Source organism: Bubalus bubalis, chromosome 2 (assembly GCF_019923935.1).
Source record: "Bubalus bubalis isolate 160015118507 breed Murrah chromosome 2, NDDB_SH_1, whole genome shotgun sequence".
NCBI classification, from domain to species: domain Eukaryota; kingdom Metazoa; phylum Chordata; class Mammalia; order Artiodactyla; family Bovidae; genus Bubalus; species Bubalus bubalis.
In genome coordinates this window covers 21,960,037-21,984,929 of record NC_059158.1, presented here as the reverse complement: position 1 = coordinate 21,984,929, position 24,893 = coordinate 21,960,037, and the positions used below count along the sequence as shown (strand labels likewise).

General features: G+C 41.7%; 2 protein-coding genes across 3 annotated transcripts; both read right to left on the bottom strand.

Annotated features, from left to right (window-relative positions):
- Nucleotides 1–894: 894 nt before the first annotated feature.
- Nucleotides 895–5,438, bottom strand: NKAPL (NFKB activating protein like). Its single transcript, XM_006051434.4, has 2 exons — nt 4,049–5,438; nt 895–3,743 (listed from the first exon to the last, which is right to left on the bottom strand). The coding sequence occupies exon 1, from the start codon at nt 5,329–5,331 to the stop codon at nt 4,129–4,131; it is 1,203 nt and encodes a 400-aa protein (XP_006051496.4). The 5' UTR covers nt 5,332–5,438; the 3' UTR covers nt 895–3,743; nt 4,049–4,128.
- A 4,323-nt stretch (nt 5,439–9,761) lies between these two features.
- ZKSCAN4 (zinc finger with KRAB and SCAN domains 4) lies at nt 9,762–20,480 on the bottom strand. 2 transcript variants are annotated; one of them, XM_044928187.2, is made up of 5 exons: nt 19,816–20,480; nt 18,064–18,205; nt 16,782–16,864; nt 14,893–15,016; nt 9,762–13,632 (listed from the first exon to the last, which is right to left on the bottom strand). In XM_044928187.2, the coding sequence occupies exons 1-5, from the start codon at nt 20,149–20,151 to the stop codon at nt 12,773–12,775; spliced, it is 1,545 nt and encodes a 514-aa protein (XP_044784122.2). In that variant the 5' UTR covers nt 20,152–20,480; the 3' UTR covers nt 9,762–12,772. The 2 variants fall into 2 exon arrangements, with proteins under 2 accessions (XP_044784122.2, XP_006051495.4); XM_006051433.4 differs by having other exon boundaries at nt 19,729–20,477.
- Nucleotides 20,481–24,893: the final 4,413 nt, after the last annotated feature.

The window sequence follows — 24,893 nt, the reverse complement described above, 5'->3', positions numbered from 1 at the left end:
CATGGGGTCACAAAGAGTCTGACATGACTCAGTGACTAAACCACCAACCCTCTTCAAAGAATCAGTCTAAAGCATGTAGAAAATAACCTCTCTCCCAGCTGTAAGAACCATGAAGGGAACACCCAGAAAGACACTGATGTTGCCTATACTGAGGACATATGAAAAACACAATTTGACTTTCTGAGATGTGGTCTTAGAATTAAATTCAAGGGATGTGCAAAAAAAATAAAATAAAAGTCAGGTGAGGGAGGCAGGGTTGTCAGGAACCTGATCAGCTCTTGCACAGTTCTCTGATTGGTTGGTATTGAGGTAACAGAGCGGTTAACATTACTACTACTTAGGTTAAGTATTAGTTGTTCAGTTGTGTCTGAGTCTTTGCAACCCTATGGACTATAGCCTGCCAGGCTCCTCTGTCCATGAAATTCTCCAGGCAAGAATAACTGGGGTGGGTAGCCATACCCTTCTCCAGGGAATCTACCCGATCCAGGGATCCAAACCCAGTCTCCTGCGTTGCAGGCAGATTCTTTAACCAGGCAAATAAGGCAGTCTGAGTCACCTTATTGGTACTTTGGGCCTGTAGGTCTAGAGGCATGATCATCAAGTATTTCATTTCTTTCATTTGGTGGTAATGTTAGCATCTGTAAAACAACCCAGGAGAGTGCATCAGATACTATTATCTATGTACATCAGAGAGGAGCTACAGCAGAGGATAGGAGGGAGGTGTTTGTACCAGGAAGATCCCATAGGGTCCTCCTCAATTACAGTCTATTACTATGGGAGAGAATAATCAACCATTATTCTCTGCAAAGTATGTGAAGGGTGGGGGGTAGGGTGGTGTCACTACCAAAATAAATTCTGCCAAAGAAAACAGAAGTATTCCCTCTTTTGCCCACATCATCATAAACTGTATTTTTATTATCTGTGAACAAAATAAACCCTTTAAAAAATCTGAACAAACTGGTTTAATCAGTTGGTTAATTTTGAAACAAATATCTTACTAACCATTGTTTTATCACACAATTCATATTGTTTCAAGCCTGAAATTATCATAACAGAAAAAAAAAAACTCCATTACCAAGAGAGTTCTTTTTCCCCTTGTGTCTCAAAAACCTAAAAATATCTTTTAAAAGTTTAACTTAAAAAAAAGTTAAAGTACAATGTATATACTTAAAAACTTTTCCTTAGGCTAACAAATCCAATCAATGCGAATATTTTACTAATTAAAAGTTAATAATTCTGTCCTGAGGGGGAAATACGTATCTCATTTTTTTCAAGAGCTTTCCCTCAAAAAAATTATACAAGAGGTAAATATAAATTTCAATTTTAAAAGGAAGCAAATATATCCTAATTCATTTATTCCCACTTCCAAACTCCCTACCATGGTTGGCTTAAATGTCACTCATATTATCAAGGCTGAGATTATTGTCATTGCATTGGATATCATGAAAATAAAAACACAATGAAGCTAGACAAAGGAGAGCTTTTTTAAAAGAATTTAAGGTGTGCATTTTTAAGTAGGCTGAATTTTTTGGAAGCGGTACAGGTAGATAAAGTGAGAATAAATCAAAATACCATTTTTACCAAGACAGAGCTACATTTCACTAATAATACAAATCAATTTTTGAACTTGAGATTTCCATTTTCTAAGATTATCCTCATTTCTGTAAACAAAATGGTCATTTATATGTTTCCATCAGGTCCAGGTCCATGATGTTTAAAATAAAAGCTTCCTTTTCTGTATGATAAGTAGAGGCACTACTGCATTATAGCCATGAGATACAAGTATCTTTTTGTAATGATTCTTTCCACTATTCTCTCTGCTTCCACCCATACTCATTCATTACTGTGAATTATGGCATAGAAAAATTTGTAGTCAATCATTGTTTTAAATAATCAAAAACTTCCAAATGAATCTAATAAACTTAACACATAGTTTAATTCTAGGAAATCCATAACTTTAAAACCAGCATATTAATAGACTAATAACTACAAATGCTAAAACGTCATTTAATAAAATTCAACAAACATTTCTGAATAAATGGGGAAACTCCTAATAAAATAGGAATAGATGGATACTTCCTTTATATGGAAAAACACACACATACACATATCTCAAACCAAAAAACCTCCCTCATGCTTGATAGTAAAACTTCATAAGTATCTTCATAAAAATGCAGCTGAATTTATTAGGTTAAGAGCAAAGAGATGAGGAATTCCCAAGGGATCCATGGGTCAGGACACCAGGCTTCCAGTGCAGAGGGAAATAAGATCCTGTATGCAGCTTGGTGCAGCCAAAAGAGAGAGGGACAGAAGTCCACCAGTCTTACCTTGGTTTACTTAGGAGCCACAGTTTCTGAGCTACATCTTTTCCTCACATGAGAAAGACAATTCACTGAATGGCTACTAGAGTCTTTAGGGCTTAAAGGGCAACATGATCAAGTGTCTCCCAAAAAAGCAATTCAAAAGTCAAATAAGGGGAAAGTATCTTCAAGTTCTGTAATAAAGAACTGATTTATTTATTATTTGAAGAGTTCTTATGATCAATAAGAAAAATATCAGAAACTCAATAGGAAAATAGACAAATATATAATGTGGATAATTCACACACAAAAGAATTACGATTATTATACATACTCAACCATACTCTCTTTGGGAAAATCTCAAGCTAGTGTGATCCAGTGTCAAGCTAGTGTGATCCAGGGTAAAAGTTCCTCTACATCAACTCTGCCCTGCCAGATTCTAGAGCCACATCCTTTCACTTTCAGCTCTGTGGGCTTTCCAGGGTCTTGTGGCTTGAAAAGGGGCTTATCCAAATTATATAGTTTTCATTTGTACTGAAAGTCTAAGTTTGGTCAGATATCACTAGATGACAATAAAGGTCTTATCATAGACCACAAGTGGAGCTTGCTCTAAATGTCTTTCCAGCACTGGTGCTAACCAGTGTCTCAAGGTTAACTCTCTTGTCTACGTGGTCCTTCCTGATCTGATCTTTTCATGAGCTCTACCAACCATCTCTTTATACCTCCTCCTTTTGCTCTTTCTCTTCCTCGTCTAGCTGGCACCTAATCTACTCGTTGGAATACCCAAGCACTCTGGATTGTTATCTTTTTAATGTCTATTTTTATGGGTAAACCCCAGGACTCTTTCAATCAGGTCCTTGGCTTCTGATAGTCAAAGCCAAGTTTTTCAAAAAAAAAATGTTGGCTTTCAGCACAAGTACTATATATATTTTTAAAAGTCATTCAGAACTGTAGTGGGCACCTGTTGGTTGCCTACCCCTGCCTTCCTAACATTACTCTAATATGGATACTCAGGTATCCATTCCTTACCCACATAGTCCATAAAGTGAGCAACTCGGCAGATCAGGAGTAAGTCATTCTATTTCCGGGGCAATGATATATCCGGAAGCGGGGGGTGGGGTGGGGGGGGGGTGGCGGCGGCGGGGCATGTGACCTAAGCTAGTCTAATTAGGCTGAGTCTCAGTAGTCTTATTTGGAATGCCAAGACAAAAATTTTCCTTCTCTTTTCATAAGTGGACCAGGAAATACATAACCAAACTCAGGAGCTTTGGCAGCCTATTATTTAAGGGAAACAAGCTAAAAGAGGAAAATGAACCAATAAAACTAACTTTTAACTCTGTTAAATGCAAACCAGAAGTATACACTCAATTGAATCCTTTGTTCTTCGTGGTGTTCTCCTGGTTTTCCCTGGGTAAATGAATGTCTCCATGAGGAAATGAAGCCCTGGAAGAGAGAAAAGTCAGAACAATAGGTAAACAACAACCCTTTAGGTTAATAGCTCCAACTTTTATCCTGCAATACACATGCTTGTACCTAAACAGGACTCATGGATAGATAAAGAAAATACCAAAAAGAGATTTCTTAGGAGGGAAGGATTAGGGATGGGGCTAGAGGACCCACATTTTACTGACTCTCCTCCTATAGTGTTTGAATATTTTTAAAAACACGCACACATATTACTTTTTCAGTTAAATTTAACAACATTGTTAAAGAAATTTCAAAAAGCAGCTTTTTCTTAAGGAACTTACAGTTGGTACAGTAGCACCATAAAGCCTTTTAATTTTGGTCATATAAAATCGTTGAAAGTCCTGCTATGGAACAAAAGTCCTTATTTATCATCTTTCCCTTTTGTTTTTCGGTACACCATCTCTCGGAAACTAGCTAGAATCTTATTCTCTCTCTTCCGTCTCTCTTCTTGGTTAAACGATGCAAGGGCTCTCTTCTCATCAGCACTATAGATCTGATTCTCTTTACGCAGGCGCACAGCCTCCATTCTGCGATGTCTGCTACCACTCATAACATAACCTGAGCATTCAAAAGAAGCAATCTCTTCACTTGTCAACCCAATTTCACCTCTTCGTGGGATACGCTTTCCGGCTTTTACATACTCAGCCATAGCTGCACCTTCACCTGGAAGCAGAGCATGGCCATAGTTCAAAGGTTTCTCATCTTGAGAGGTGTGTGTAATAGGTGCCTCTGGACCTATTAGATCCATGTTATCTGCAATCTTTGACTGCTCAATCCAGACGTCTTCTGGCAACTCCCCTTCTGAATCCTTATAGCTTGAGTCACTGGATTCTTTTTTAGTCTTCTTAGTCTTCTTTTTCTTGGGCTTTTTAGCTCTGCGTTTCTTTTTCTTCTTGACTTTTTTTGCTCTCCTTTTATCATCAGAGCTGGAATTAGTGTCGGAGTCCGAATCACTGTCACTATTATCAGAATATGTCCTATGTTTTCTTTTGGACTTTTTCTTTCTTTTCTTTTTATTTTTTGAACGACCGGCCTTTTTCCTTTTTTCTTCGAAGCTGGAATCTGAACTGCTGCTCTTCTTGGTCTTTACCTCTTCATCCTCAACCGGGGTGTGTTCATCAGAATCTGGCTCAGGAAACTTTGGAGACAGCCCCCATACTTCAGGAGCTCCCAACTCCCCAATCCTTTCTCTCTCTTTCAGCCGCCTCTGGCGATAGCTCTCCTCCTTCTCTTTCTCACAGTCCTCCGCCCACTGCCTGTCGCCCACATAGTGGTGTTGATGGTAACGGTACCCTCCACTGGAGAAATTAGAGGATGAGAAGCCGTAGTTGCGGAGCCCGGGTGGCCGCTCTCGAGACCCAGGGCGGTTAAAGGGGTAAGAGGCTCCAACACCCGACCGACTACTCCACGAAGGCCTGAGGCCTTCGCGGTCGCGGGAGTGAGTACGGCTGACCCAAGGGGAGTGTCTGGCCTGTGCGGATGGCGGGCTCTCGGACGAGCTGCGTCGCTGTCTCCCAGCGCCCGGGGTGTCCTCTGGGTAGCTGGACTGGAACACTGGCGCCATGGGCCGGTCTTTCACACTGGCGGCTACAACAGAGTTCCTGACTGGCCCGCAATTCTCGCCCACGCAGGCGCACTAGCAACGGTCCAGCGCACGACTTCCGCTTCCGGCGGTTGCCAGGCGAGAATCTTAATCCGCGTGTGGGCTGTAAGGTCCCTTTTTAGGTGAGGCTGCAAGGAGGCCTCTTCTGGAGAGCAGATAAAGAGGGCGTGGCAACGCCTGTTCTGGGCATTTACATTCCCCACGTTGAGCCCCGTGGGAATATTTAGAAGAGGAATTCGCATCAGTGAATCCCTCTCCTGTTCAAACACTCCGTTCTCTACCTGGTTATTTGCCTTTAAGCATCTTGACACCATTCTCTTCTACCATTCTCACTCCGGCTCTCTTTATCTTTACCCCTTGGTGAAGGTTCCCCACTTCTCCCACTCCTCTTGTTTACCCCTTAAAAAGGACCTTGTCCACTATTTTCATAGCAGAGATACGTTTTTTAATGACTACCAAGTCCCACTTGGAAGCAAAACCCAGAACTTCTTTTAAAATAAAAATTTGAGCTCGGCCTGAGTTAAGTGAAGACTGGAATTATGATTTGTATTCTTAAATTCACAGAAACACGGGGAGGCATCCAACTCAGTCCAGATTGTCTCTTTACCTAGGTGATCTCTTCAGAAACTGTGGTTTGGGAATCACACTCTGCATACATTTTGTTCGCTCTCTAAAATGGCAAATATTTCATGCAAAAGATTGTTTCCCCTGATCTTAAAATGTGTAGACACTACTGTCATTTTCGTTCTCTATAGTTAAGTTGACCTGCTCAGTTAGCAGACTTGGAATGTGACAGGAAAGCTAAGACAGAACTTCATTTTAGTTCAGTTGCTCAGTCGTCTCCAACTCGTTGCGACCCCATGAAGCACAGCACGCCAGGCCTCCCTATCCATCACCAACTCCCGGAGTTCACTCAGACTCATGTCCATTGAGTTCGTGATGCCATCCAGCCATCTCATCCTCTGTCATCCCCTTCTCCTCCTGTCCCCAATCCCTCCCAGCATCAGGGTCTTTTCCAATGAGTCAACTCTTTGCATGAGGTGGCCAAAGTATTGGAGTTTCAACTTCAGCATCAGTCCTTCCAATGAACACCCAGGACTGATCTCCTTTAGGATGGACTGGTTGGATCTCCTTGCAGTCCAAGGGACTCTCAAGAGTCTTCTCCAACACCACAGTTCAAAAGCATCAATTCTCTGGCGCTCAGCTATCTTCACAGTCCCTCTCACATCCATACATGACCACTGGAAAAACCATAGCCTTGACTAGACGGACCTTTGTTGGCAAAGTAATGTCTCTGCTTTTGAATATACTATCTAGGTTGGTCATAACTTTCCTTCCAAGGAGTAAGCGTCTTTTAATTTCATGGCTGCAATCACCATCTGAGTGATTTTGGAGCCTCAAAAATATACAGTTTGATACTATTTCCACTGTTTCCCCATCTATTTCCCATGAAGTGATGGGACCAGATGCCATGATCTTAGTTTTCTGAATGTTGAGCTTTAAGCCAACTTTTTCACTCTCCTCTTTCACTTTCATCAAGAGGCTTTTGAGTTCCTCTTCACTTTCTACCATAAGGGTGGTGTCATCTGCATATCTGAGCTTATTGATATTCCTCCCGGCAATCTTGATTCCAGCTTGTGCTTCTTCCAGCCCAGTGTTTCTCATGATGTACTCTGCATAGAAGTTAAATAAGCAGGGTAGCCTTGATGTACTCCTTTTCCTATTTGGGACCAGTCTGTTGTTCCATGTCCAGTTCTAACTGTTGCTTCCTGACCTGCATATAGGTTTCTCAATAGGCAGGCCAGGTGGTCTGGTATTCCCATCTCTTTCAGAATTTTCCACAGTTTATTGTGATCCACACAGTCAAAGGCTTTGGCATAGTCAATAAAGCAGAAATAGATGTTTTTCTGGAACTCTCTTGCTTTTTTCCATGATCCAGTGGATGTTGGCAATTTGATCTCTGGTTCCTCTGCCTTTTCTAAAACCAGCTTGAACATCTGGAAGATCACAGTTCACGTATTGCTGAAGCCTGGCTTGGAGAATTTTGATTATTACTTTACTAGTGTGTGAGATGAGTGCAATTGTGCGGTAGTTTGAGCATTCTTTGGCATTGCCTTTCTTTGGGATTGGAATGAAACGGACCTTTTCCAGTCCTGTGGCCACTGCTGACACAACTTAGCAATGGTGTTTTCCTGATGCTAGGGTCAACGAATAAAATGGAGAAATTAAACAGAACCAAGTTAGGTCATTTGATCCAAGTAGAATTTTAGTAATGTGATTTTAGGGGATAAGGACTGGCATGGTGCTCTGCCATAAAATATGATTTCTTCAGTTCAGTCGCTCAGTTGTGTCCAACTCTTTATGACCCCATGGACAGCAGCACGCCAGGCTTCCCTGTCCTTCACCAACTCCCAGAGCTTGCTTAAACTCATGTCCATCAACTCCATGATGCTATCCAGCCATCTCATTCTCTGCCATCCCCTTTTCCTCCCACCTTCAATCATTCCCAGCATCAGGGTCTTTTCCAAGGATTCAGTTCGTTGCATCAGGTGGTCAAAGTATTGGAGTTTCAGCTTCAGCATCCGTCCCTTCCAATGAATATTTAGGACTGATTTCCTTTAGGATTAACTGGTTTGATTTCCTTGCAGTCCAAGGGACTCTATGCTTCCTTAGAAACTGGCAAATAGGAGGGAGTATTATAAATGAATCGTCACATGTATTTCACCATACATATCACAATGGATAAGGTAAGTATTATAGATTATCTGTAAGCAAATATGTCTCAGCCCCACACCAGTCTGGGCTTCCCTTGTGGTTCAGCTGGTAAAGAATCCATCCACAATGCGGGAGACCTGGGTTCGATCCCTGGGTTGGGAAGATCCCCTGGAGAAGGGAAAGGCTACCCACTTCAGTATTCTGGCCTGGAGAATTCCATGGACCATATAGTCCATGAGGTCTCGAAGAGTCGGACACAACTAAGCAACTTTCACTTTCACCACACCAGTCCTATACCCTGAACTGTAGTGCATCAGAAAGGCTACAAATTCCATTTCCCAGACTCCCAATGCTGATGGGCAGAATTGGAGAACAGAGGGGAGGAAATGGTTCAAAGTGTTAACACTTTAGTTAATACCTGTAAGTATAGTTATTTTCTAACAGCCTGGAAATTATGCAGTGTTTTAGCTGTTTAAGAATTCACTGAGACAAAAGGAATAATCACATGATTTATTATTTTATACAAATAAGTTACATTAGGATTGCTCAGATTTTTTTTTAGACCCTCAAAAATTTGAAGTAGCTTAGAAATTAGGAAAAAAACAGGAATTTGGAAAGTTGTGCATAGGCTTTTGGATGACAACTCAATTCCTAATAAACAAAATACATGGAACAGGTAAGAATATATCATAATGTTCAGTTATTAATTGGGAAAAGAGACCAGGAATGCTTGCTGTGCTGAAATTCCAAGGTCTCAGTTGATGCAGTAAACAAAAAGGAATTGCTAATGACATAGATAAAGTGAGAAATGTGAGTAGATGCAGAAATAAAAGGATATTTCTACAAATAATATGCTAATAAAAAAATTCACAGGAAAATAATCATCCCCAAGTATTTCTGTAGTAGCAACTCCACTACTCCAACATTCAAAATAGGTACCACATCTACAGAGCTGACCGAAAAAAAGTTTCCTCATTTGAATCCATCAGACCCAATTTTAACTATCACGAGGAATAACAAAAGACAGACTAAAAAGTGTGTTTAGTGAAATGAAGGTAAATAAAGTTTACTGAGCGGTTAAAGTTCTCATATGAATAACTGAGATGCAACCACACAGATGACTTGGGACATCATTACAAGATAAGATCAACACTGTTATATACTAGTGTTAGGACACTTTTTTTAAAGATAGCCTTTACTATTAAACAATTGTCATTCCAATATATAGAGGTTTCAGCTAACAGAGCATTTAATCTCCATTTCTCTATCAATGTCAATGTTTTCAGATTATTTACCCAGCACTTCATTTTCGTAAGATAGATCCTCACAATTCTGTGAGGTAAGCTGGCACTCTATTCATTTTTTCCTTTAAAGAAGGCAGAGAAACAGAATCTTTTGTAGGATTACACACATATTTACCAAAATTAAGACCACGTCTAGGGGACTTCACTGGTGGTCCAGTGGCTAAGATGCCAAGCTCCTGATGCAGGGGGCCCAGTTTTAACCCCTGGTCAGGGAACAAGATCCCACATGCCACAACTAAGACTTGGTACAGCCAAGTAAATCCATTTAAAAAATAAGAACACATCTACGAGGGCTATTCATCAAAAATCTTTTTTCATTGTAACTACTCATTTTACCCAAGTTAAAAAAAATTAGTTATAATTAGTTACTTACTCATGAAATGGAAGGAAAAATAAAATGGTGGATTTCAGCATTGCTTCAGTTGGAGAAGTGAATGGCCAGCTGATACTAAAATTCCTAGAAACAATTTTTTAAAACATGAAAAGTGATATTTTATTTCACTTTATATACTGATTATATCTTAACTAAGTAGATTCTTTTAGTGGGTCTAATTTTGATCTGAAAATAATTTTTTGACCATCCTTTTAAATTGGCTAGAGTTAAAACCCATTTTATAATTCACTTATTTATAAACACACATCTGTTATATATGAAAGTGGGGTGTCCAAAAGCCTATCAGAAAAATAATTTTTTAATCTGAAATCATACAATAGTGCCAGACAGCTTCCTAAATATTTTTATCATAAAAATGTCAGTGCTACTGAATAAAATTTCAGCCCCTTGCTCTGGCACTGAAGGCCCTTACAATGCACTACTTCTTCAAACTTGCCTTAGTTACTAAATCTGGTAACTCCTTTAGTCTCTGCAGCTATTGTATCAGCCTGTCAGTGTAATAAAAATAGCACACAGCAGAAGTAACATTTCTCTCCTCTGAACTTTCACAGTATTCAGTTCATCATTCACAAGTCACTGATCAGGATATTGCCTTATTTAAAAAACAATTTTTTTTTTTTGGCTGTACTGCATGGCATGCAGGATCTTAAGTCCTCAACCAGGGATTGAAGCCATGCACCTAGCAGTGGAAGCATGGAGTCCCAACTCTGGCACTGTCTTATTTTTATGTGTAAGTCTTATCAATGTTATTATACTGAAAGTCTAAGCCCAAGTATGCATCCATGTGTGTGTCTATGCTTTATCCCCTTCATTGTCAGGCACAGCAGGCACTGAAAAGTATTCTTCTACAATCCTCCCATCCTCCATGGAGAAGATTTTTAGCTTCAGAAGGAGCAGAAAGAGTGAAAGGAGGCACAGTGGTCCTTTGTTAATCTCAATAGATAATACTCATTGAGTAAGTGTATAATGCTTTCTGGTTTGTAAAAGGTTCTCATGTATATCTCTTCACATGACATAAGACACAAATACCAAAAAAAAAAAAAAAAAGAACAGTGTTTAATATAAGGGCTATTAACAAACATTTAGGAAAAATAAAGGTAAGGAGAGAAGAGGAAATGGTAAGCTTTATGGAGGTACCCAAAATACAGTTAATATAAAAGGAAAATTTTACAGGCTAGAAAAGGTTAACTGGAGAAAGTCTGCAGGTTCTTAGAAAACTAGTTTTAAATTATACTCCAATGAGGGAATAATGAAGGCAATGAAAGACCCAAGGGAAGTGAGATTGGGAGAGGCCTACAGTTTGCAAAGTCCCTATTCAGCCTGGGGTTCTTCAGAGCAGGAATCCAGCAAGGGACTGGAGAACAGAAAACGTTCTGCTGGTGACTGAACAAAATTGGTCCAGGATTTCATCAAAGCAGAATCCATTCTTGGCATAATCTGGTAAAGCTGGAAGCTGGGGAGAGGGCACTCGCACCTATGAAGATGGTATTGGTCTTTGAAAAGCTTCAAAGAAGGTGATTTGAGTGAAATCAGGAGATACCAAGAAATTCTTATTGACAGCCTTGACTTCACAGGTTGATACTTTGGACATTGTGGAATCATTTCTGTCAGATCCCAGGACTCCCAATGTGTTTCCAAAAAGATACATTTTCTCCTACCAACCATATTCAGGTCTCTATCATCGTTGGCTGCCTCTGACCCAGTCTTCCTCTCCCCAACCACAGGGCAGTTTTGAAAACATGAATGATACTTGTTATAAATATCTGGTGTGAATCCTCTAGCCTGGAAGAAGTTTAAGCCTAGCTGGCATAAGCCTTGATGCACCATGGGGTCTAAGTTGGGAAAGAGGGATATCAATTGTCTTATCTTGGTTAGGTCCAAGATAACCAAAAAGTGAGAAACAAGCTGTTGAGCATCGTAGGATTTATATCAAGATACATAACCATTTTGATCTGACTTGATCAATTGTTTTTTATGTACCTGAATGTGAAAGGTTTTCCCTAAAGAATAGCACAATTAATATGAACTAATGTCGTTAATGCTGACTACAGACTGGAGTTGTATGGATGCAACAGTCTCACAATGTCTTAATGATAAAGAAGCTGTTTAAGGCATTCTTACTATAACTCCTATGCTGGTGAAGAAATATAGATTCCTCTACCCCAACTCTCAGACGGTAAAGAATCTGCCTGCAATACAGGAGACCCAGGTTTAATCCCTTGGTTGGGAAGATCCCCTGGAGAAGGGAATGACAACCCACTCCAGTATTCTTGCCTGGAGAATCCCATGGGCACAGGAGCCTGGCAGGCTACAGTCCATGGTGTCGCAAAGAGCCGGACATGACTGAGTGACTAACACACACACACACACTACTCCAACTCTGACAATCTTACGTACTTGGCAATAAATATACTAGACTGACCCAGAATCTAGACCCTCAGAGAATTAGACAAGCACAAATGGCCTTAAAAAGTCATCAGCAATGCAGACATTAGATTTTCAGAGCTATGAAGGTCGTTTCACTGGTATATTTAATAAATGTTTATAGCACCTGTATACAAGGCACAGTGGGGTGGGGATAAGACATCACTGATCCAACCAACAGGTGAGGGATTAATTATATGCAAAATGAGCAGTCAGAACACCAGCCCCCCAAATCAGAGAGCCATCCACCCAGAAGACATCATAAAATGCTGGCTGAGAGTGATTAATTAGACAGCCTGGAAGCCCATTTAAGTCTAAAAGGTGAGAACTATTTCAGGTCCAACCTCTTCCAGACAATGCTCCCATAGCTTCCTATCAAACAAGTTTTTTTTCAATCACCTTCTAGGTTGTAGAAGAGAATTCATCTCAGACTCTCTTTTCTAACAAACACCTGATGATATGTGGTGGGAAATAAAGCTCAGCTCAGTTTTCTAGTCAGCAAGGGTTCCAGGGTGGCTTCAGTTCAATGAGGAAGGAACATCAACTCTGGCATGTAAGACATGGGTCACGGAGATAGAATTTTTTTCCCAACGTGGCTTCTCTGATGTTGAATAAGGTATGAAGTTCGGGTGAAGCCTTTTCCACATGTATCACACTGAAAGGGTTTCTCACCCGTGTGGATTTTCTGATGCTCAATAAGGCTTCTATTCCTAGTGAAACTTCTCTCACACTCATTACATTTATAAGACATAGGAGCCTCAACATTTTCCCACTGGCTTTCCTTCCTCTCCTGACTCTCCCAGGTCTGTCCAGGGTCAGGATTCTGAAGGTTTTTATTGCCATGGATCCTCTGATGTCTCAGAAGATGTGAATTCCGCCTAAAGGCTTTACCACACATGTTGCACTGGTAAGGCTTCTCCCCGGTATGGATTTTGTGATGTTCAAGGAGGCTGCAGCTCTGGCTAAATGTTTTCCCACAGTCATCACACTCGTAGGGCTTCTCCCCAGTGTGAGTTCTCTGGTGTTTGATAAGGTTTGAACTGTGACTGAAGACCTTGCCACATTCTTCACATTCATATGGCTTCTCACCAGTGTGAACTCTCTGATGAATGACGAGAGCAGAGCTTCCGATGAAGGTCTTGCCACAGTCCTCACATTCATAGGGTTTCTCCCCAGTGTGGATTCTCCTGTGCTTAGTCAGGCCTGAACTCTGAGCAAAAGTCTTTCCACATTCATGGCAATAGTGCCGCCTGTTTCCTGAGGCAGTTTTCTTTCTTTGTAACCTGCCCTCCTGTTCACCACCTTCTGCACAAGCAGGAATCTGGCCAGTGGCTTCACCCAGGTGGCATGGTATCTGCACAGGCTCCTGTGTTGGAGGATCCTCATCTGGAGGCAGCTCTCTGATCTTCGGTTGCACCACACCACCTGAACAACAAACGGCCAGCAACTGTCAGTTATGTCCTGCCACAGAGGAAAGCTTTGTGATGAGTCCCAGGGAGGCAAGAGTTACAGAGGTCTGCATATGGCAAGGATGAGGATGTAAGAGAATACAGATGGGAAGAAAGGGGGAGAACAGGGATGCTTGGGAGGAGGGAGACCTGAGAATGAGAATGCGGCTGTTGGAAGAAGGGTGCAACCTGGGAAAGGAGAGACTGGAGGGAAGGTGGTGAGAAATACTGAAGACTGTGCTGGGGATACACACAGAGGCTCTAAATTCTGTAAAGTAAGAAGGGCCATGAAAGTAAGGCAGGGCCATGTGCTTGGGATTAGACACTAAAAGGGCTGAGCAGGGGGTGAGTAAACAAGGCAAGTAAAAGAATTTCTGAAATGTTCCGTGAGAAACAGGGAAAGCAGGAACTCAGAATTCAGTGACCACTGGAAGGTGCAGTCATTTCTGGCTGGAACCCAGGCAGTGGTAGGGTCCACCAAGTAAAACTGGCATCAGTGCTGGAAGATCTGAGTTGGAGCCCCTACTGTGCTGCCAATGAGCTGTGTGAACTCAGACAAGCCAGGCAATCTTGTGTGTCTCTGCACCGCATCCTCATCTTTAAGGCCAGGCTCTGCAGTCAGTCTCTAGATCACTTCTAGCTCTCGCCCTATGGTTCCATGGTCCATTTCCTAAAGAGACCCCTCAGCTCTCCTCTCCTGTCAGGGCTAGAAACAGGAAGGGAAGGGGAGGAAATCAGCATTTACTGAGCATCTACTATGAGCCAGATCTAAACTAGAGGTTGTACCTACTTCATCCCACCTAAACTGACCAGAACACTGGCAGTACAGATAAAAATGCAAGGGTCATGGACTTCCCTAGTGGTTCAGTGGCTAAGGCTCCATGCTCCCAATGCTGGGGGCCTAGGTTGAGTCTCTGGTCAGGGAACTAGGTCCCACATGCCCTAAGAGTTCCCATGCTGCAACTAAAGACTTCATATGCCGCAACTAAGGATCCCACATGCCACAACAAAGACTAGGCACAGCCAAATATTAATAGATAAATACATTTTTTTTTTTTAGAAAAAGCAAGGCTCAGAAGGATTAATAAACTAGTCACATAGCCAGTTAGTAGTTGGGATTCAGATATGGTGGTTCTAATGCTAAACATAATTCATACAGCTTCTAATAGCCTAGTAGATGCTAATATACAAAGGAAGCCAGGAAATCTTAGAAGAAATCAATGTCCATAAGACTTACCCAAGGAGGTCAGGCTGCCATGGTTCTCTTGCCTTTTATCTCCATACAAGTTCACCTGAGATGAATCCAGCTGTGTCCATCCAGGGGAAACAGTCAGTGCCACATCTTCCATTTTAAATGGCCCCTAAAACAACAGGTAATCCCACTTAGTTCCATTTGCCCAAAATCACTTCCCAAGCAGTCATACTGAGTACAAGTCAGTCAGACAGAGAAAGACAAACATTATATAATATTGCTTATATGTGGAATATAAAAAAAGGGTACAAATGATCTTATCAGAAATAGAATTACAGATGTAGAAAACAAACTTAAAATTACTAGGGGATAAGAGGTAGGAAAGGATAAATTGGAAGATTGGGATTGACATATACATACTGCTGCTGCTGCTGCTAAGACGCTTCAGTAGTGTCCGACTCTGTGAGACCCCATAGACGGCAGCCCACCAGGCTCCCCCGTCCCTGGGATTCTCCAGACAGGAACACTGGAGTGGGTTGCCATTTCCTTCTCCAATGCATGAAAGTGAAAAGTGAAAGTGAGGTTGCTCAGTCGTGTCTGACTCCTAGTGACCCCATGGACTGCAGCCTACCAGGCTCCTCCGTCCATGGGATTTGCCAGGCAAGAACACTGGAGTGGGTTGCCATTGCCTTCTCCAACATATACATACTACTACATATAAAATAGATACCTAGTAAGGACCTACTTTATAGCATAGGGAACTCTACTCAATACTCTGTAATGGCTTATATGGGAAAAGAATCTAAAAAGAGTGGAGAGGGATTTCCTTGATGGTCCAGTGGTTGAGACTCTACAGTTCCACTGCAGGGGGGGTGCAGGTTTGATCCCTGATCAGGGAACTAAGGTCCCATATGCTGTGTGGTGCAGCCAAAATATAAATTAATTTTTTAAAAAGAGTGGATATATGTATATGTATAACTGATTCACTTTGCTATATACCTGAAACTAACATATTATAAATCAACTATGCTCCAGTAAAAAAACAAAACAAAACTGGGTACATGTAATGAAGGAACATTCCCTTTACATGGGCTATTTATAAAAAAACAAGTATGGTACACTTATGCCTACTTAACCCTGTCTCTAATAATATCTTCATCAAAAAAATAACCATTAAAGGAAAGAAATACACACATTACAATAAGTACTTTCACATAAATATAAAAAAGTCCAGAAAGTGAAAGGTTTGGAAAATAAGGACAAATGCAGTGAAAGGAGTGGAACCATATCCAAACTTTTCAAAATATATGTGATGTGCTTTGCCAAACCAGGGGTGGGGGCTTATTTATAGCAATGATTTTAAAATACAATGAAATCTAGGTCTGAGGTGAGGGAAAATAGATTCTACAGAGCCTCAAATACTGAGGTCTTCAAGCAGGACATGAAAGACCAGGTAAGAAATTAAAATCCAGGTTAAGCAAATGCTGTTCAGTATCTTGGACTAAAAGCACACACATTCTGTGTTCCTTTAAGTCCCTAGGGGACAGAGCATGACTTTATATTACTCACTAGCAGCACAGTTTTTGATACTTAAAAAAAAAAAAATTACCATCACAACAAAATCTTCAGTTTGTATTTGCTAAATTTTCCCTTGAAGAAGAAAATCTTGTTGATGAAAGAGTTGACCAAACAGATGGGGTAGGAAGAACCGAGAAGCACAGACATTCCCTCAGCTAGGAGTGAAACAGAAAAATCCTCTTAAGTGAACACCAAAATAATGACATATGGCAATCTTGGAATAGATGAGAAAACTCAAAACTCCAGATGCATATAGGATGAGGGTGGAGAGGAATGGGGAGAAAGAGATCTACTGGGGAGCCCATCAGTAGTGAAGGGTGCTGGGTGCAGGGGGAGGGAGAGGGGCTCCAGCTCACCTGGGACCCTGGGGCGAACCTGGTGGCTATCACGGCATCTTCTCTGCAGCGCCCCCCAGGGGCAAGCCTTGGAACCTGGAGAACTGAGGAGGAAAGCACTTGGGATGAGATCTACCCTGGCATTCAGCCTTACTGCTCCGTGGAATCCAAGTTCAAAAACTGCATAGATAAATTGCCACAAAGAAGTTTATACAGCATGTGTGCCTTTCCAAAATTCCTGATCCTGGCCAGCTCAAATCCTTAGACCTAAAGAGATGTGGTATGCTCCATAGAGGCACAGAATTGGTGGGCAGATCCTTGGTAAGAAATGGAAGCAGCATAAAGGCAAAACAAAGCATTCCATCTAAAGAGTCTTTCATCTTGAACATTCTGGAAAGAGTGGATAAGAGGATATTTGTTCTTGCTAAAATTTATTTAGAAGCTTAGAGTGCTTTTTTCTTAAGTTCTATTATAAAAGACTAAGAAGAGTCAGATTAGGCTGAGCCCAGAAAGAAGGAAATAGGAATCTGCTTATATAGAACTTGCTCAGATTCAAGAGAAGTAAAGGGGAACTTCAGGTTTTCCTATAAAAGGTGAACTTGGCAGGAGGCAGAAAATAGGTTAGGCTAGGATCTCTTTTGAGAAATAAAGATTTCATGTTGGCTGGCATATCCCAGTGTTATTTGTCTTGGAAATCTGCCCAAATGTTCACAGCACATGGGGAACACTCAGGAAAATATAGCAGTTTCCTACTGAGTGATTTTTCACCCTGTTCTAGTGACAGGTTTTGAAGATTTACACTCTTTGATTTGCACAAGTCCTACAATTCTGGAATATTCTGACAGGCTTTACACATTCTGTTTTATGTTCCTCATAGCACTCACCAATATCTGAAAGTGTATTATTAATTTATTTGCTATTCCTCTTACTAGTATGTAAGCTCCACAGGAGGAAGAAATCTATGCTACGGACCATGCTATTCCTGACACCCACAACACCAACACTGGCTACCACATAGGGAACCTCCAGAAATATATGTTGAATGAATGGAGATAACTGTGTTGCTAAAAAAAAATCAACTCTTTCCAAACACCAATTTTAATAAAGTCTTATTTATCATGTCCAGTTTTGATTAGGAAAGCTTTCCACTATTTGAAATTTCCCTGCTGGTCTCAGTCTCAAAGAGAAGTAGATCTGTGATGGGCATATAAAGCACTTATCCACAGATCTGTCCTTTAGGGGATCCTTAAGTGAAACTGGGTGAAGTCTGTAGAATTCATACTGCGCAGAAGATAACACTCACCTCTGTCTGGACTGGATCCCAGAGATTCACGCTTGAGCAGAGCCTTCACTGGCTGGAATTGGATATTTTGTGGCCTCTGAATGGGTGTCAACACTGCCATCTTGCAACAGAGCAGTTCTTGCTCCTGGCCACCACCTGGGACCTAAAAGTCATTCATTTATTTATTCAGACACTTCTATCACATTCTCTATGTGCCAGTACTTTCTATTTCCCAGTACTTTCTATTTCCTTTCTATTCATTATTTCTAAGAGCTTTATGAATATTAACTTAATGCAGATAGCAACAACCTTAGCTAGGTATTTTTATTATCTGCATTCTTGTAATGGTGAAACTGAGGCACAGTGTTAAAGCAACTTGCCCAAGGTCACCCAGCTTAGGCAGAATGACTCCAAGTCCACGTTCTTTACCATTACTCTGTGCTACCTCATTATTTATATTTGTGATTTTGTGAAAACTCTTTGGGAACTGGTGCTAAGTTCTCAGAGAACACTAATATGTTTTCTTATCCTAAAAAAAAGATAATTTCTAGCTTGCAGGGCTTTGCAAACCAGCAAATAAGAACCCAGTGTGTGAAATCACCTAACACAGGGCCTAGTGATGGTACGTCCTCATTAAATGCAGGTTTCCTTCCAGACATTCGTAATTAATGGGTTTTCAAGCCACTGTCACAATTATTAGCTCATGTGCAGCTTAGAATTTCCCACAACAACTATAAAAAATGAAAAGCCTGAAGCTGAAACTTGAAGTGATTCTTCTATTACAGGGCTGCTGCTGCTGCTAAGTCGCTTCAGTCGTGTCCGACTCTGTGCGAACCCCACAGACGGCAGCCCACCAGGCTCCCCCGTCCCTGGGATTCTCCAGGCAAGAACGCTGGAGTGGGTTACCATTTCCTTCTCCAATGCATGAAAGTGAGAAGTGAAAGTGAAGTCGCTCAGTCGTGTCCGACCCTCAGCGACCCCATGGACTGCAGCCTACCAGGCTCCTCCATCCATGGGATTTTCCAGGCAAGAGTACTGGAGTGGGGTGCCATTGCCTTCTCCGAAAGGGAACTTAGTCTTACACAATATTCAGGAAGATGTAAATAAATACGAACCCAGGGGTTCCTAACTTGTGGTCCACAGATTTGCTCCTAAGTATTCCATGAATATGAATAGGAAAAATTATTTTTACTAGACTCTAAGCAAAATTCATTATTTCATTCAATCATGAGCGGAAGCAACAAACCAAGATGTTACAGACAGTACAAAAGACTGTCACCAATTGAAACTGGAGGTGTTTTCACACCACATTACAACCAAGTAAATGTTAAACAAAGATATTCACCACCACTTTGAAATTATACTAGAATTATTAGGCCTGTCCCTCGATCTCACTCTTCAGTGCATTAATTTTTAAAAGCGCATATATAACTTTACCATACATTTACTACTTTGCTAACTGTATTTCAATATAATTGAGTTGCTTTTAATTCTTTATATTTTACTTCAGGTACTTAATAAATACTATTATGTGAAGGAGTCCAGAGACTTCACCTTACTGTCAAAGAGGTTTATAGTACCAAAAGAGACGGAGAATTTCTGGATCTTAAAGAAAAGCCCCTCACTCTGATCTTGAGATTTCAGGAAGAAGCCGACCACAGCTTGCAGACACTAAACCTGTTCTACCTGCGGCATCGGCCCATCCGGCTGCCTCTCCAGATACTCCAAGAGCGCCACCACCTCCTCCCCGCTCTCTGGATGCTGCTCCCGCACCCAGCTCTGCAGGTCCGTCGGCAGGATGGTCAGGAACTGCTCCAGCACCAACAGCTCCAGCATCTGCTCCTTGCTGTGCGTCTCAGGCCGCAGCCACAGTCGGCAGAGCTCCCGAAGTCTGCTCAGCGCCTCGCGGGGCCCCTCAGCCTCCGGGTAGCGGAAGCCTCGGAAGCGCTGGCGGGAGTGCTCGGGGCTCGGAGCCGGGCTGCCTGGGGCGCGCGCCTCTGCAGCCAAGAGGGAGGCGTCCTCTTTTTCCACCTTCACGGTCAGGATCCCCGTCCGGTCCTCTGCAGACTGGGCGTCCAAAGCTGCGCTTTCCTTCGATTCCCTAGCCATCGTGGACCAAGGCAGTACTTGAGCCTCACTTTACCTGGGAGCTATATGTCTTCGAAAAATTACTGAAACGTGGGCAATCACTATAGGACCGTAAAACTGCAGCGGTCCCCTTCCGCGTGTCCAGGGGCGAGGACACACCGGGGGAGCAGCTTCACAGGTTGCCCCCTGCAGTCCGCGCCTCTGCAGCGTCCTCCTCTGCACCCCACCCTGAACCCACAATAAGTATCCCCAAAGATGTCTTGGTGCAATGAACAGCCTCTAGATGCTGGAGAAGAATTGAGACTGTGGGGTACAGGAAGCCCAAGTGGGAATCAATACCACTTCCCGGACCCTCTAGGAAGAGCCTCTCGGTGGTTGTCCCCGAGTTAACCCATTAGCAACCATGCCCTTACCTCCAAGTGAAGCAGTTAGGGGAGGAGAAAGAAAGGATGACAAGCTCTGAATCATAAAAAATAGGACTAGATCTTTCGATCGTGTAAGGATGCTGTTGTGGCCTATACCATGCTCTGATGTAAGCTTGACTAAAGAGCTGGCATAAAACTGTCACTAAACTTCAGTAGAAAGCAGGGTTTTCTCAGAGCTCCAGGCAGGAGGACACTCCCTTTCTCTCAGAAACATCAAAGAAGCAGAACATATTACCAAGCCCTTGCTCGAAGAAACAGTGGCTGCCCCTGGGTGCTGCCCCACTCCAGTTACCACTCTCTTTCCTCCCCTTCAAGGCTAAACTATTAAACTTGAAAGGAAGCCCTCCTATCTCTGACTCTAGTCCTCAATTTCCATTCATCCATAACACACTGTAGGTGGCGAACTGCCAGCAAAGCCATTGAGATTGCTCCTGCAAAAGTAACTCAAGTTTCCCCTCCCCCTCACCCTCTGCACGTAATAGTTACCCCTTTCTATTTTCCATGGCTTCTTCTCAGCCAAGCAGGCTTTCAGGCTTCCCACTTCCACAAACTCTCTAGTCCTGTTATCTCCTTTCTTTGCTCTTGTTTCTTCCTAGCCCTCATTTACCATCTGGCATAATAGATCTGCAGATTCTCAAGCCAAGTTATCTGAGTAATCCTGGCTTTACCATGTACTAACTGGCTGACCTTGGTAAATTATTTCAACTTTCTGTGCCTGACTTTCCCAATCTATAAATGGGGATAGTAACTGTAGATAGTGATGGAAGAAAATTTCACCTACTGAGGCATGGGGAAGTTAGTCTGACTTACAAGATGTACATCTGCTTTAACCATTAAAAAAAAATGCATTCACCTTATTGTTCAAAATGTCCGCTTTGAAGATAGAGATAAATGCCCCCCACCTCCTTTGAGGCCAATGTTATTTGTTCTGACAAGATATGAAACTGTGGTTCAGGCACAGTTGGAACTGGGTGGGGGCGGGGGAACGCATTGTGAATATGGTTTCAGACACATTCCTGCATCACTGAGAACTTGAATTTTCTGAACTGTATCAAACTCAAGGATACTACCAGCCATTCTCAAAACAATATCTGCTAATAGCTGCCAGCTGCAACCTTATGGTGTAAAGGTCTCTCCTTGCAACTATGCAACCACGAGCCAGATTCCTCATGTCAGAAAAGCAGTTACAAACATGAAAAAGAGAAAGACCAAAATGATCCTGTAGTGTTGGATTGGAATCTAAGGTATCAACATGAACTCAAGTCCCCAAATCTACAGTTACTTATAGAAATAAATATAAATGTACACAAGTCAGTGTATAAGTGTACATACACAGTATTTGATAAATGGCACTGCAATGTTTTGAGATTAATGGAAAAAATAAAACAAATTCTAATTGTTTAAAGACATAAAAGTCAAATAGCAAAACTTTCACATTTTTAGAAAAATATTAGAAGCATTTCTTTATGCTCTTGAGTATAAAATACACAGACTGCACAAAATGTGAAGGAAAAATGTAGTACATTTGACATCATTAAAATTTAAAACCACATCAAAAGATACCAGAAACAAATGGAAACTACAAACAGAAGACTGATGGAAGATATTTGCGAGCCATATGACCAAAAAGGATCAATATCCAGATTATACAAAGAGCATCAACAAATAAACAAGAAAAAAGCCAACAGTCAAACAGAATAATTGACAAGAACTATGCACAGGCAATTTACAGATAAGGAGTCTGGAGTGACCAACAAACAAGCAAAGATCTTTAACTTCATTAGTTACTCAGTTCAGTTCAGTCAGTTCAGTCGCTCAGTCCTGTCCAACTCTTTGCGACCCCATGAACCGCAGCACGCCAGGCCTCCCTGTCCATCACCAACTCCCGGAGTTCACTCAGACTCATGTCCATCTAGTCGGTGATGCCATCCAGCCGTCTCATCCTATGTCGTCCCCTTCTCCTCCTGTCCCCAATCCCTCCTAGCATCAGATTCTTTTCCAATGAGTCACTCTTCGCATGAGTCAAAGTACTGGAGTTTCAGCTTTAGCATCATTCCTTCCAAAGAACACCCAGGGCTGATCTCCTTCAGAATGGACTGGTTGGATCTCCTTGCAGTCCAAGGGACTCTCAAGAGTCTTCTCCAACACCACAGTTCAAAAGCATTAATTCTTCAGCGCTCAGCTTTCTTCACAGTCCAACTCTCACATCCATACATGACCTCTGGAAAAACCATAGCCTTGACTAGACGGACCTTTGTTGGCAAAATAATGTCTCTGCTTTTTAATATGGTATCTAGGTTAGTCATAACTTTCCTTCCAAAGAGTAAGCATCTTTTAATTTCATGGCTGCAATCACCATCTGCAGTGATTTTGGAGCCCCCCAAAATAAAGTCTGACACTGTTTCCCCATCTATTTCCCATGAAGTGATGGGACCAGATGCCATGATCTTAGTTTTCTGAATGTTGAGTTTTAAGCCAACTTTTTCACTCTCCTCTTTCACTTTCAACAGGAGGCTTTTGAGTTCTTCTTCACTTTCTGCCATAAGGGTGGTGTCATCTGCATATCTGAGGATATTGATATTTCTCCCAGCAATCTTGATTCCAGCTTGTGCTTCTTCCAGTCCAGCGTTTCTCATGATGTACTCTGCATAGAAGTTAAATAAGCAGGGTGACAATGTACAGCCTTGATGTACTCTTTTCCATTTGGAACCAGTCTGTTGTTCCCTGTCCAGTTCTAACTGTTGCTTCCTGACTTGCATATAGGTTTCTCAAGAGGCAGGTCAGGTGGTCTGGTATTCCCATCTCTTTCAGAATTTTCCAGTTTATTGTGATCCACACAGTCAAAGGCTTTGGCATAGTCAATAAAGCAGAAATAGATGTTTTTCTGGAACTCTCTTGCTTTTTCGATGATCCAGCAGATGTTGGCAATTTGATCTCTGGTTCCTCTGCCTTTTCTAAAACCAGCAAATTTTAATACATTTCATACCAATACCTCAGCAAAATTTTGCAGTTTCAGTAACATTTGCTAATAATGTGAAAAATTTTGAACTCATATACGGCTGATGGATGTGTAAGCTGGTGTGCTCATGTCAATATATACTGTAAAGTTGAGAATGATATACACATGGACTTAACAGCTTTATTTAACTTGTAGGAGTCTTGAACATGAACAATTTTGTTAATTGAGTCACTTTTCAGAGCCAGACACTGTTTTAGGTATTCAGGATACACCATTGACAAAAGAGGACAAAGATTTCTGACCTCATGAAATTTATATTCCAGTGGGGACTGACAAAAGATAAACAATGAGAAGAATAAATACATAAATTTTAATAGGACATTGTGAGAATGATGGTTTTTTAATAAAGGAATAAAAGAATAAGGACAAGACCTTGATCTTTTTTTTTTTTAACCAGTCTATTCTACAGGATTGTTTATGTAGTTGGTAATCTTGAAAGATGAGATAACATATCCCGATGGTCAATTAGCGAGCTTGCTGCTAAGTCACTTCAGTCGTGTCCAACTCTGTGCGACCCCATAGACGGAAGCCCACCAGGCTCCCCCGTCCCTGGGATTCTCCAGGCAAGAACACTGGAGTCAGTTGCCATTTCCTTCTCCAATGCATGAAAGTGAAAAGTGAAAGTGAAGTCGCTCAGTCGTGTCTGACTTTTAGCGACACCATGGACTGCAGCCTACCAGGCTCCTCCGTCCATGGGATTTTCCAGGCAAGAGTACTGGAGTGGGGTGCCATTGCCTTCTCCGATTAGCAAGCTTACTTACTGCTTATTCTAAAAGCTGAGGATTTTGTAAATTCAGATTTCCTGGATGCAACATAGGCACGTTGTGTGTATAGCACCCACCTGAGCCAATCATGTCACCTCCTTGGGACTTGGGGGCAAGGGTAACTGATGCAAATATGATGATCTCATGCTGCTCGCCATCTATGAATAACAAGTGTTAGGCTTGTGATCTATAAGAAATGGGCTAGTTAAAGAAGTAATGATCAGGGCCTTATAACCTGAACCCATGCAACAAGACACGTAGGAGCACTGAAGACCCAAGGAGGACTGTTATGCATAAGAAGGTTTTTGAGAATTGGAGAAGAAAAACAATTACAACTTTGAAACAGTATGGCTATAGGTGGGGGAGGATGTGGACATCCATGCACTGGAGAAACACAATGAAATTCTGAGGGCAAAATGTGAAAGGCATTGGGCCTCCATGGAATCATATAAAATTCTTTCTTTCTGACCCAGGAAACTCATATTTTATGCCAGATTCCATGAAAGAATCACAGGCTAAATTAATTAGCTTGTTGAAAATGAAAGTTCCTCAGTC

Coding starts and splice junctions, on each gene's coding strand:
- NKAPL (XM_006051434.4), bottom strand. CDS start 5,331: ATGGCGCCAGTGTTCCAGTCCAGCTACCCAGAGGACACCCCGGGCGCT.
- ZKSCAN4 (XM_006051433.4), bottom strand. CDS start 20,151: ATGGCTAGGGAATCGAAGGAAAGCGCAGCTTTGGACGCCCAGTCTGCA. Junction 15,017..16,781: donor GGTTCGCCCCAGGGTCCCAG/GTGAGCTGGAGC, acceptor CTGTTGTTTTAG/GGGCCATTTAAAATGGAAGA. Junction 13,633..14,892: donor TGGCAGCCTGACCTCCTTGG/GTAAGTCTTATG, acceptor TTTGTTGTTCAG/GTGGTGTGGTGCAACCGAAG.